This window comes from Grampus griseus (assembly GCF_964374135.1).
Source record: "Grampus griseus genome assembly, chromosome: 6".
NCBI classification, from domain to species: Eukaryota; Metazoa; Chordata; class Mammalia; order Artiodactyla; family Delphinidae; genus Grampus; species Grampus griseus.
This window is the reverse complement of record NC_139000.1, coordinates 65204865-65219123: the sequence shown is the minus strand read 5'-3', so window position 1 is coordinate 65219123 and position 14259 is coordinate 65204865. Positions and strand designations below refer to the sequence as shown.

The window sequence follows — 14259 nt, the reverse complement described above, 5'->3', positions numbered from 1 at the left end:
TGGTTTTAACTGTATCTCTTCTTTTTCTACAGGTAATGGAAATAAACTAATTAGTAATTGGGAAATCCACCCTATCATTTAAGAGATGTGTAACACCTAAATAAACATTTTTGAACCCCAGTATTAAAACAGAAATAATAATCCCTGTCGTGCCCAATTTAGAGGATTATAGTATGAAGAATATGGCATCATATATGTCAAGTTCATTTATTCATTAAGACTAAATATGTGTTAAGCATTTTACAAGGTGTTGGAAAAAATACATTGGGAGGAATCATAAGGGGAAAATAATTCAAATGTAATATGTGGAAAGTTTCTTGAGGTCATAAATGTTTTCCATCTTTTGAGCTTTTGCTATCACTAGACACAATGCCACATGCTTTATATTCATTATTTCATTTGAGTCTTTTGACACTCTTGTGATGTTATTGTTACCATCATTTTACAGATGGGAAAGAGGCTCAGAAGACTCATGCATTCTTTCTTTTTTTTTTTTTTTTTTTTTTTTTTTGCGGTACGCGGGCCTCTCACTGCTGTGGCCTCTCCCGTTGCGGAGCTCGGGACGTGCAGGCTCAGCGGCCATGGCTCACGGGCCCAGCCGCTCCGCGGTATGTGGGATCTTCCTGGACCGGGGCACAAACCCGCGTCCCCTGCATCGGCAGGCGGACTCTCAACCACTGCGCCACCAGGGGAGCCCTCATGCATTCTTTAAGTGCCTTTTAAGCACCTATTATTTGCCATTATATTTACACTGTAAGCCCAACAATATGTCACTCTGCCTTCAAGGAGCTTAAATTCTACAGGGGAAGGCAGACTTTAATCAAATAGTCACACAGATATAGGGGTGTGTGTGTGTGTGTGTGTGTGTGTGTGTGTGTGTGTGTGTGTGTGTGTGTGTGTGTGTGTGTGTGTGTGTGTGTATATATAAAATGAATAAGTATAGATAAATATAATATTCACAACTGTGATAAGTGCTGTGACAGAAAGATCCCTTGGGGGCAGCTGCCCTGGGGAATGGAAGTAATATTTGAGTTGAAAGCTTGAAAGATGATCAGGAGTTAACAATACACAGTGGGGGGGGGGGGTGGGCAGACGGAGGGGCTCTGCCCCATGGCTGCCTGCGAGTGGGTGGAGAGCTCACACAGACCTGGAATCGGATTCCTGTGACTTCAGGGCAAGGTCCTGAATTAGCTGCATCTCAGTTTCCTCCTTTGTGAAATAAAGGGAATAACAGTACTGACCTCGTGGTATTTTCTGAGGGAGAGCTAATGTTTGTAAAGTGTTAAGCACAGTATCTGGAAAATGGCACATATCCAGTAAATCTAGCTATTATTGATAATAGGTAATAGTTTACTGTTGTAGATAAATGTTTAAATCCTACCTTTGGTAGAAGAAAAGACCAAGGCATAAAGAGGGAGAAATGGTGCTTCCCAAACCTGTTCAAGGGCTTCCTTCTGTTCTTAGGGTCTCTCCTCTGAACCCACTGCCCATGAGCTCTGACTGTCAAATCCTTGAGCACAGGGACTCTGCCATCCATTTCTGCCACTTAACACAGTACTTGGCTCCACAGTGATGGGCTTTGCGTAGTGATGATATCTGAAGCTGTAGGAGGGGATGAAATTGCCTAAGAACGAAGAGCCCGGTGGTGGGAAACACCTGTATTTATTTACAGTGGAGAGAGAGTGAGAAGCTGCTGCCAATAAACTAGGGTAGTTGGTCTCTACAGCCCAGGAATGAAGGAGAGTTAGTGCCTTAGGTTCCCTCGGGGTCTAGGAGAACAAGGAGGCTAGAAAAGGGGACCAGATGTGATGAGAACATTCCTCTTGGAGACAGCAGTTTCAGGACTGTGTGGGGCAGAATCCAGATTGCACAATTAAAATGTAGGTGGAAGCAGTGGGTGGTGGGTGCATGGATTTTTCTTTCAAGAAATCTATGGCAAAGCTAAGCAGAGGAATCATTACTTTAAATAAGTTGCAGGCTTAAGAAAACTTGTTCTTGTTCTTGGGGTGTTGGAAAAGCTTATCCTACTGAAATGGAGGAAAGAGTTTCAGGCACTTGCTGAAGTGGGGTCCTGGAGGTGTGGAGGGGTTGCTAGCCTGAGTTGGCCAGACCTGCATAAGGGTCCTGCATCTATAGGTGGGAATATCCTGATCAAATTGTCTTCTCTTTTCCTGGTGTCCCCTTTCTGTCACCTCGTTATCGCCACTGAATTTTCTGTAGTCATGAATGCCCGGCAGTGGGTGGGAAGTACTCATATACTAGCTACGTGAAGAAATGGATGTGCTCACCAAAATGAAAGCTTCACCATCTCTGCTCTTCCCAGCTCTCTCCTTGTAAAGTGTGTACGTTTTTGAGGCTTAACTGGCTTTGATAGTTTTATGATAATTTATTTTTTTGAAGTGTGGGTGAGTTGGCAAGTGATCACATTGGTTCTGTTTTGTTGTGAATAAATAGTATGTCAAACTTTTATGCCGTTTCAAAAATGTTACTTAGAATAAAACTTCCTTTGAAGCCACAATAGTCTCATACTCAAAATATTTATTTAGACCATATTGTTTAAATATATATAATTCCCTTAAGGAACAATTGTAGTCTATATAAATCTGAATTGAAAACAAATAGACCTTCTGGAAGTCATAGAAATACAAAATGGATATTCCAGTGCTCAAGTGTTTATATACAAAAGGAGCTGAGGTGTTCCAATGTTTGTATGTTTAGGTACAAAAAGGGTAAAATTATGAAAAAGGAAAAGGATGATGATCTGAAAAGTTTAATTCCCAAATGTGCCAGATGTATAAAGTTATTTAGGAAGAGAAAAATATTTGAATCATAAACTAGTTCTCAGTAAATGAATGAATAGTTCAATCAGTAAATAAATAAATATACCTAAAATAAAGCAAATCTACAGTCTCTTAATTTGTTTTGTCCTGAATATAGCTATAATTAAAATCGACGAAAGTATGTTTTAAACACAATAACTGTCAAATCAAAATGATCAAATCAGTGATTTAAAATATGTATGTTTTTCGTGCTGGAGTTAACATGTAGTCCTTGAGAGATAGTCATTGTTAGTTTTGATCATTCCTTAGTTTGGTAAAGCAGAGGCGACTTTTTTTTCCTTAGTGTTTATGAAAGGTTCTGTTATCGCACTTCAGATTATATAAATATTTTAATGTCAATGTGGTTGCTGCATCTGAATTTATAATTGGATAGTTTGTAAGGTGCCTTGTTTTTAGTAGAAACACTGCCCTCTAAACTGTTGTTGTTTTGTTTTGTGTTACCATAGTACAATCAAATTGTGAGTTCATTAATGAACACGCCATTTAAGGAAGCTCTTTCTAACCTGGGATGTTCTGACGTATTGCTCAGTCAGTTAAACTATTGAAGTTGACACAAGAAATTTGGGGAGAAACATTTCCCCTTCTAACCTTCCAACTACATATATTATTCTTGCGTAGTCAGCATTTCCTTTGCTGCCCCTATTTCTTACTACTATTTCCTTTCATCACTAATACATACAGCAAAGTTTTACAACCTCCTAATATGTAATTGGACTATTGACGTTGGAAGAAAGGCCCTGAAATATCAGGCAGATGATACACCTGAGTGTTTTTCTTGCAGTAATAGAGGAGCAAACTAGGGTTGGAGGTGAAGCAAGAGAGGAGTCTAGGCAAGGACTCTATTGGAAACTGAACAGGGACCTATAGATTTGATGTTCATTAACAAAAGAGAAATATTTTAAACTTGCCTGATCTAAAGCATGGGGAGCAGTCAAAGCCCATTCAGTCTTACTCTCTGTAAATGGAGTTTGTCCCAACCACGTTAACAATGTCTAAAATACTGTCTGTTACAAATGAGACAGTTTATATAAAAATCCAGCTGGTTCCAGGAACATGAACGTCTGGAGCTGTGTAAGTGAGAGTAGCTTTCAGGCCCAGCACTGCAGTTTCAGGTAGCCCTGTACCTCTCCCCCACCTCACCCCCCAAATCAGTAATTATTGATTACATCTACAGCTGTAGAGAGGTCTTTTCCTGGCAGTTCAGGTAGTTACAGTAGATGGTTAATCTGAATGATCGGACTAAATCCCTTCTGTCTTCAGAACTGCCATGCAAGTTAGAACTAAATGTATGAGATAAATTTATTAACTGTAGTCTAGGAGCATAGGTTGGCTTTAGCACTGTTCTCAAGCATAGGTTCTTAATCTATCAAAAGTTACACTTCATTAATGCTAATTTTCTGTGGATTCGCTTTATAATGTAAACCGGGGAGGTGATTTTTTAAAGTGCTTGTAAAGAAATGAAAGGTTTGTGAGTGTGTCTTTCAGTTTTCTAAGATATAGGTGAGTTGTTCCAAGTATCAAATATTCACATAAATGTCTTTTCCTGTTCTACATCTGATCTAAAAACAAATGTAAACTTAATCTCTTACATCATCATTAAAAAAAAAATGGGGGTTGTTTTGCATTTTTCAAAATAGGAATGAAAATGGACTTGATATATCAAGGGGGAAACAAACAAGGAATTGGGAAGTGACAAATGATGCCAGAAATATGCCAGGTGTTATTGGGCCAACAGGAATATCTCTCAAAATGTGTCTGAAAGATTAATAAAACATTTAAACGAAACACTGCAGAAGAAAAGTAATATTCTAATAATATTACTTGTATATCATGTTTTCCTCGGAACAACATTTCGTTTGAACATTATTGTATGAGAGTGTATTTTTTTTGCACTGTTGCCAGGTGGATGAACTTAAATGTGCCTGTTTGGTAGCAGCAATATTTTTTTCTCTTTCGGGTCCCTGGTGTTTCAGATCCAGCATCTTGTAGAGTATGTAATCCTTTTACTCTTATACTACTCGGGCTATGCTTCTCATTTAAAGCTCACCTATGAATGGCGTGAAACATTCTATTAGTGAATCAGTGTTGTTTTCTAATATGTTTTGGTAAGAGATTTTGATGGTTTCAAAATTTATTTTTAAAACTCTCCGGGCCCCTAAAGCCGTTAAAAATGGGAAGTGGGTGTTATTATTAAAATGGTGAAGAAATATGGTACCTTTGAACAGATGCTGATCTCTTTTCCTCCTCTCCTTTGCAGGCCATCCGCTGCACACTGGTGAACTGCACGTGTGAATGTTTCCAGCCGGGGAAGATTAACCTGAGGACTTGCGATCAGTGTAAACATGGCTGGGTGGCACATGGTGAGGAAAATCTGGACTTTTCTTCCCGTTCTTGTTATGTTCGTGTGAACGTGCCTTAATTTTTTTTTTTTAGAGCTGTCACTGGCCTAGAGAAGAGAGGGGTCAGCTGTGCTCCAAGTGTTAGTTCCCGTGCAGCCTGCAGCTCCCAAATTGCATATTCTCGGCTCCAAGAAGTAAGGCCAGGCGGGCAGCTCTCAGCAGCAGGGCAAGATGTTTATAGGACAGTTGGGTTCTGAGTGAACATAGCAGCAGCCAGCAAGCACCAGGCCCGATGGAAACTCAAACATACCACAGTTGGCCTTTCAGGGCCTGGACCTCAGAGGGGAGCTGGCAAGTCCTCTTTGCTTGAGGAGAACTCCTCCATGACTGCTCAGCCTTGTCATCTGCGTTCGGGGCAGAGTTTATCCTCCCAGATGTTAAATTCTGTATGGTCTAAGGTGGGTGAGAGAGTGAACGGGAACATTATTTGGCTGGTATCTGAAAAAAAATAATCCGTAAATACCGTCTTTCAGCGTGCCCGGGGATTGGAGGAGGCTGGCCCTGGTGGAGGGTGAGCTCTGCATAGGTGTGTGTTTGGGGTGAGGGTGACCGGGGGCCGAGGCGGGAAGGGTGGAGGCTCTTTGCCAGATGCACAGAGCTGTCCCATCCATGGGCCTTCACTGAGCATTTAACGTGTTCTTCTGTCTGGTTTATGTTTTTTGACGTTGAGGCGAAAGGAGACTTGCAAATAAGCAGGGACTTTACGTTAGTTTTCTTCACTTCCTAGGCTGTATAATTTTAAAAGATAGGTAATGTTTATAGAAGAAATCCTGGCTTGAGATTTTATTGACAGCCTGGGGGAGTGGCTCTTAAGTGGACATATTCTTCATTCCCAAGCAGTGCCAAATATCCAGTGGGTTGTATTTTTTTAAATGTCATGTTATTCTAGCAAGATCTGAGGGAATGACACCGGACCAGGCCTTGAGATGCATTTAATTTATCATGTGTCTTGCTTGTTGGGGCACGTATGTTGGTGTTATGGGGCCATTTCAGCCCTGTTTCTGTGAGGGAGAGAGAAGAGGTGTATCGAGTAGTATGGGGGGAGCACACTGGAAGGCGTGTGCCTGAGACACAGAGCCACAATCCTCCAGTGCCTCCAGGGATGGAACTTGTTCCTGCTTTATTAACAAGGCCAAAATCTGTAACAACTCTCAGTCCAGTTTTGAACCACACTTGAGCTGCTGTTGCTTTTGTGATCTGTGCAAGTGACTGCATTCGATGACTTTTTCTCCCTTCCTACATGAGTTTGCTCGGGCTGCCATAACAAAATGCCACCGACTGGGCAGCTTAAACATCAGAAATTTATTTTCTCATGGTTCTGAAGGGCCGGAAGTCCCATATCAGGGTGCTTTCATTCTGAGGCCTGTCTTACTGGCTTGCAGATGGCTGCCCTCTCGCTGTGTCCTCACATGATCTTTGCTCTGTGAGGCACACCCCTGGTGTCTCTGTGCACCCAGATTCCTCTTCTTAGTCAGATTGGATGAGGGGCCACCCTAAGGGCCTCATTTTAATCTAATCACCTCTTGAAGAAAGGCCCTCTCTCTAAATACAGTCACATTCTGAAGGACTGGGGATGAAGGCTTCAACAGATGAATTTGGGGGAGGGGGAACACAATTCAGTTTATAACACTTCCCAAGTATCCTTCTTTCCCTCAGTAAGTATTGGCTCTGCCAGATAACAGCTTATGTCCCAAGCCCATCAAGGATCCTGGAGGCAGTGCGGGGCCAAATTCTGGCTCTACAACTTTGATGACATGTCGCTCAGCACCTCTGCATCTGAGCTTTCTTAACTGTAATAAGAGGGTTAATGACATCCACCTTGTAAGATTATTGTGAGCATTGACGATAAACTATATGAAGCCTTTAAAATAAATTATACATGTTAAAAGCAACAAACCGGACAACACATGAGCAATAAGGGGGTGGGGAGGGTCCAGTCATTAAACAAAGGACTTTTCATTCATTCCCTCTCATTTTTTCCAAAGCCATCTTGTGTTACCATCATCTGTCTACTGTGGTAGCCTTGTGAGTATAAAAGTTTACTGTGTCACCAGTTTATTTTATCTGTCTAACTTCCACGTGCATATTACATTAGTAGTGTAATGGGGGGAAAAAGCAATATTTCTTCCTTCTTGAACAACATAAATTATCCCCAGCCAGTGGTTGTTTCTAAGATTTTCTGAGGGATGTGGTTTTTCCCTAAACTTGGATAAGGTATTTCTGTTACATCAGACTCGGCCTTTCCTACCGTGTCATTAGAAATTCTGTGTTTCTGGTATATTAATTGTGAAGTTTCTCAGATCTCACTTTTCCTCACCACTACTATCACCTTGACCTCTTTTCCCCCACAAGGGAGACGTATCTGTATACAACTCAAAATATGTACACGCCGATATACAGATCTCACTCTTTCCCCATTCAGTAGGACAAATATGACAGAGAGGGTCTGGCTCCTAGCTTTTGAGTTGGCAGTGGGATGAGAGCACCCACTCTTTTTGCCCTTAGCATTTCAACTAATTGCTTCACTCTCTCTCCCTGCACAGAAAACCCTGAAATCGTGTCTCCAGTTATTTCTGCTCAGAGCTGTGAGATACAGCAGTCTTCCTGGCTGCCTTACTCAGTACAATATCCTATGTGTGGGACAAGGAGAAAGTGACTTGTTTTTTCTACTGTGTGATTTTTCTGTGAAAGTAGATGGAACGGCAAGCAGTAAGACTACCAAAATACATCTCATGGCATCATTTCATCATAGCCCTGAACACACTCCACGTGTAATTGTACCATAAAAAATTAATATTTGCCGTTAAAAATAACTAAATGCCAAAATCAGGGTTTCTCTACAAAAAGATGAATTTTTAGAAATTTCTTGGCCTCTTTTGAATTAATGTCTTACTATATCTTCTTTGTTATCAGCATCTTCAGTTTCTTGCTAAGATGTAGGATTTCGTGGGTTATTATATATTTATTCATACACACACAGTCTCACACAGTCACTTCATAGCCTTATGATTGCTTCTGAAATCTGCTTGAATTGTTGACACTAGTTGCTTTACAAAAATCTTAAGATGTTTTGAAAAGTGAAAAGGAGTAATTAATTCATCATACTGTAACACCTGAATTTTGCAATTACTCACTGGGCCTTGGTGCTGTTCACAAATTACTTCCTTGAAATCTTAGCACCATTGAGATAAAGAGGGGGGAACCCAAAAATGACTCCTTGATTACCAGTAGGTATTTCCCACTGAATTAATAAAGGATTTCCTGCTCTTTTTCCCCATTAAGGAATTTCAGCTCTTGCACTTTGAAAGCAGGGCTTTATTGAATTTAACATTATTTAAAACAAGCTCTTTGGGGATATAGGATGTCCATACCAACAGTGTATAATAACCTGGAGTTTCTAATTTTGTCATATTTCACAGTCTTCAGTTGAAGGACTCCAGCATACTGCCACTTAATTCACTTAACAACTGTATTTTTTTTCCTTCCTCTGTTTGCATTGTCTTTTCTATGCTTTTCCTTCATTTGCCTAAAATTATCAGAGTGAGTCTTGAAAACATTAAAAAAAAACACATTTCCTGCAAGTTTAATTTTTCTTGGTTCAACATTGCCAAAATAAGGTATCAGCGTAAGAGCAGTAATGGGCTTCTTTACTGGTGACATAAATGTTTGTGTCAGTAGAAATTCAGTAGGTGGCATTTTGACCCTTTCCCACCCTACTAGGGTAGTAATTCTACTGTTCAGAGAATTGAAGCTTCAGCCAAAGATTTTACATAGCCTTACAAATTAGCAAATCTTACTTGTATACTGAGTTGTGGACAAGGAGAGGTGGGATGGGAGGAAGTGTACTTTGTAGCTACTCATCATTCTCCTCTGAGGAACCTGCTTCCAGTGAGAAGTATAACTAATCGGACTCTCTTGCCTTTGGGATAAACTGGAGGTGGGGTGTAAAGGGCGAGGGCTACTGTACTAAACCATTTTTATTATTTGTTGTTTGCAAATTAGTTTTAATGTCTATAGTCTGGATGATGACTTTATTTCGAAACCAGTAAGATGAATAAAGTAGTACAAGTGTTAAAAAGTAAACTATATTCTAAATGATTTTCAGAAACATTTAATGATAATCCAGGCCAACTGGAAAATTACTGTTTAAAAAAAAACATGATGGGATATGTTTGATTTGATAAAAGAGGTGGGCAGATTTTAGAAAAGTAATTTATTTAGAATTTTTTTCCTTGGCTAGCTCAGTAATTTTTACTTCTGACGAAGCCCACTTGTTAAAACTCCTTTTTTAAAAAAAAAAAAAATCCATTATTTCTTGGGATGTCCAGTAAGCATTTGTCAAGGATAGAGGCTTGATGAATAAAAACTATATTGTATAGGTTAATGAACCGCACGGTAGCTTTCTTGGTGCAAATTATTTTCTTTATAGAATACATTGACTTTAAATACTTTATTTACTCAGCAAGCCAGCTGTTTTCCTGCCAGTGTTCAAACTATTCAGATTTTTTAAATGTAAAATGAGCAGGCTTGGCCTGTCATCTGGATCATCAATGAAGAGATATTTATTAAACATACATCATATGTAAAGTATTGTACCAGGTATGCTTTGGTTCTTCAATTCTGTGCCACAGGAAATGGTGAGCAGTATAAAGTTAATTTAGTGTCATCTACCAACCAGCTTTATGGTTTAATATACTGTAAGACTTAATATTCATATAATCCGTTAATTTCAAGCCTTTCTTTTTTGTAATTCACTGGAAGTCATTTTTCTCTTCTTTCTCGGCATCGTTGAATTTGAATTCCCAGCTCTTTACTTGATATGTCTTATCAGAGCAGGGGTATTTATAGAGACACTCACCCAAATAGAAAACATAGGACATCCCGTTAAATTTGAATTTCAGGTAAACAGTGAATAATTTTCTAGTATAAACATGTACCTTGCAAATTTAGCTGAGTAGTCCTGTGTTTTTATGTGCTAAATCTGGCAAGCTGATACCTAAAAGAAAACCCTAGTTAGGCTTAATTTGCATAATTAAGTCCTAAATCAGGGCCATCGGTTCTGAGCATTCTGTAATCAAAAACCTTTTGATTATGTCCACCCTACATTTAGAATCACAAGATCGCAAATCTGTAAACTATTCTGTTTACAGGTTCCTGAGATTTGTTGGCTGCTCGGTACTTTGTAAGGATTTAAGCGGGGTAGATCAAAACCAGTAATTTTTCATTTTATCCCATGAAAAGTCACATGTCTTTATTACTTGTCCCAGGCTGTGCTCTTCTTATGAATTGTCTGAACATCTGTGAAAGTAGTTTATCCCCAACTGGTAGTTCTGTAATATTCTCCCTGACCAGTCCAAGAGCCAGTGTAACTAAGTATACGCTTTCCTTTTCCATTCTCTTTTCTTTGCTAGTCTTCTGCTCTTCCCAACCCCGATAGAAGTCTATTATCAAAAGCAATAAAGCATGGCATTTCTCTGACATCATGCTCATTCTGAGTAACACAACAACAGTTTCTATATGATCATTTGTAAATTTGTCAAGCGTAAGAGAGGAGGGTGAATAAAACGGAGTGTCCTCTGACAAAGGAAAATAATGCTCGCAGATATTAACCTGCAAGAAAGCCCTGCCTCCCTCTTACTGACCTGGAGACTGTCCTAACAAGAGTGAATTTTGCTTTGGGAGAGAATTGTTGCAGAGGGGTATTTAGGATTAGATGAAAAAACGTAAGAAAGGTCCTAGCTGGAAACCTCAGCACAGGGAAATAAATGCAGGCTTCGCCTTGGCAGAGTAAGAACCTGATCCTTTGGGAAGAGGTAGGTGGCCATGCTCCTAGGGCTTTGCTTAGAAACACGAGGATAGAAACCCCACAGTCCTCTTCCCCTGGTGCACTGGTTTGGAAAAGGTGGGAGTTCATGGAGTATCTGCTTAACAGAATGTGTCTTTCTAGAAGACTTAGTTCTTCCCGGTTGTGACACTGAAACCTGGCTCGCCTAGCTGCAGAATTCTCTTTTAGTCAGGGAAACCAACCTCTAGCTGCCTCCTGGCTCTGGCGGGGCCAGGAGGGTCCTGCTCTCTCCATGGACAAAGTCCTTGAACATCTCTCCACTTATTTTTATTTTAGAGAGCAAACACAAGGCCACTTTCCTGCCTGGCACAAGAGCCTTCTTTGCTTGACCTGAGGGCACCATGCCCTCTTCTGCTTCTCTCCCTTACTCCCTGATCACAGCTGATAAGCTTGAAAGGGAGGACATCCTCACAAATGTGACGGTTTGCTGCTTCATTCATGGCATTAACTATATTCTTATTGTGTCCCTGAGCTGCTTGTTTTGAGTTGTTTCTCAGTCTGCCCACCTTTGGGACGGTGCTTTGAACTCCCTAAATTTTTTTTTTTTTAATCACCACACAAACAGTGCCTCCCCTTCAAAGTCCTGGGCTCTCTGCCTGTTAGCTCCTCAGATGTTGTTTTCTAGCTCCATCTTGTTCAGATGGAAACATACGGCGTATCTGGTAAATCCTGGGCTCTAAAGTGTACAGTGCCGGTCCCCTGCTAAGGACTTTCTAGGGAGGATCTTGAGATTGAAACCTACAGAGCTGGAGCCTCAGGGTCTGAACAAGCTTCAGGTACACAAATGGGAGGCGTGAGAGAAAAGGAGGTAAAAGTGCAGCTCTGTGTAGGTTCGCATCCTGCCTCTACCACCTGCCATCAGTAGAACCTTGGCCAGGTTACATAACCTCTGTATTCTCATCTGTGAAATGTGGATAATGATAGTGCCTAGTTTGCAGGGTTCTTTCTGGCATTAAATGAGATAATCAACTTAATAAGTGTTAGTTGTTATTTCTCAGTTCTTACAGAAGTAAAGCTTCAACCTTGAGAACATGACAGACACATTTTATTGTGGTCGAAATGGTTAAAAGTTGGGTGTGTTCAGGCCAGTGGTCGAATCCCATCTCAGTCTCTAGTTAGTTAGCCCCAGTTCTTTTATCTGTAAGCTCAAATAATAATAGGAATGTACCTGAATAGCACAGTGAAGTTTTGAGGAGGGTTAAATGAAGAAGTGGACTGATTATTAATTATACTCTCTAGAGCCTCATGAATTTCTTCAGTGTCCAGTGCTGGAGTGAGGTCACCATTTCCTTTGGCTGTGAGACCAGCTGTTCCTAGGGTGATCTTGTTTTCCCCAGCAAATCCAGTTTAGCTTCATACCTTCCATCTCCCCTAAAATGTCATGTGAGCCCATATTTGAATAGAAGTCCAAAACCCTTTTTCCCCGCAAAGTCACATTTTAAGAAGTGCACATCAGTTGAGATGAATTGTAGGGTTGCTTATCTGTTGAAAATCCAAAACCCAGAAGTAAACGAATTTTAGACAGGATGAAGGCTACTTGTGCCTATTTTCACACCTGTATTCTTGCATGTGAAGTGCTTTGATGGGCTAACCACTTTATCATTTTACTGCACTTTATTACATCATAAATTTTTATATCTTGCTAACGATCCTACAGGAAGCTTAATTGTTTATAAGAACATCTTAGTTAACTGGAGTTCACCAGGTTAAGCAGAACACAAATTGAAGGGGTTATAAAGGAAACATACTCAGTTCCTCTCATTTTAGTCAGGATGCTCTGTTCAGATAATGGGGAGATGCTGCTGGGTCAGAAGGACCCAGGATGCCTCAGCAGTACTCTCAACCATTCTTCCTCCTATTGTGTCATAGTGATGACTTCTTCTAAGTGTGGGTCCCTCCATACCCCCCCTCCACCCCTAACCCCCACATTTGAAGAGTAAAATCGCTGGATGAGATGCATGTGGTATTTCAGAGAAATTCTGACTTGTATTCTGGGAGGCATAAAACGTTGTCTGTGCAACTCATTCCTTACCAGGTGTTGCCTTCTGGGAGGGTAGAAGTTTGTAACTCTTTCAGAAGCTTGAGTTAATCTGTTATGAGTGAGCAGATAGCTAAAGCGTTGTATAGGAAATATTTAAAGCAGTTATTGCCACAACTGTATAGACTTGTAAGCAATACCTGTTAAGGGGCCCAGTAGTAAGGTCCCTCTCTCCTTAGAGCTGTTCCTTGATACACAGTGAAATCCCTCCTTTGGCCTCTAGGTCTCCCAGCCTGGTTGTATGGTCAGGTGATCCTACAAAAGCAAGTGCAGACCCAATTAATTGAAAGGACAGCCTTGCTGGGCCTTAAGTTCAACTGGCCACAGAATGCAAAGGCAACTGTAAACCTGGCTTTCCAAAAAGGAAGCCACCATTTTGGATCTGAGCACTTGAGATGTGGTTAGTCCCAACTGAGATAAGTTGTAAGTGTAAAGTGTACACTGAAATTTAGAAATGTAATCTTAAAAAAAAAAAGAATGTAAAATAGTTCATTGAGAATCATTTTTATATTGTCTACATATTGGTAAAATTTTTATGTATTGGGTTAGATAAAATATATTTTTTAAAATTAGTTTCATTGTTCATTTTTTGCTTTTGAAATGAGATTAGAGAAATTTAAAATTATGTATGTGACTTGAATTATATTTCTATTAGGCATGGCTATTCTAGGTCCTTGGTGTGAGATAAATGTATTTGGAGGACCGAAGCTTAGGTTAAACTGGTTTGCTGGTAGAGTAGTTAAAACTGGTGTGAGAATCCTAGAATCCCAAATTCTGGCTCCTGTCCTTTCACTCAGTCCTTCGTGCTTTCACAACTGCTGCGCTATTGATCATGTCTGCTCTTTCCTCTGCCCTGGTCATCAGGGAAGCTGGACCTGTTCGCCCCCAGGAGCAATTAAGTATTACCTTCTGTATACTCTCAGAATACTTCACTGAGACCAGAAGGGTAGTTTCTGTAATACTGATCCCTCCACTAGCTTGGGACCTCAGGAAAAGCACTTCTTCATCTCTGGGTGCTGATACCCATTGTAGCATTTCCCACCTGAGAGAACACATGGAACAAAGGCTTATGGGAACCTCCTACGTGTATCTAAAAGTCTCTGATTCCTAACTGCCAGTTTCTTTTCCAGCAGCCTC

General features: G+C 40.4%; 1 protein-coding gene across 2 annotated transcripts in view; it reads left to right on the top strand.

The window, feature by feature from the left end:
- BNC2 (basonuclin zinc finger protein 2) overlaps positions 1-14259 on the top strand; it is a gene marked incomplete at its 3' end in the record, with an annotated part of 414623 nt that overhangs the window by 261771 nt on the left and 138593 nt on the right. For both annotated transcript variants that reach the window (XM_082656672.1, XM_082656673.1), the window contains one exon: positions 5098-5200. In XM_082656672.1, coding sequence (XP_082512798.1) covers positions 5098-5200 — 103 coding nt within the window. The remainder of the gene's footprint in view (positions 1-5097; positions 5201-14259) is intronic.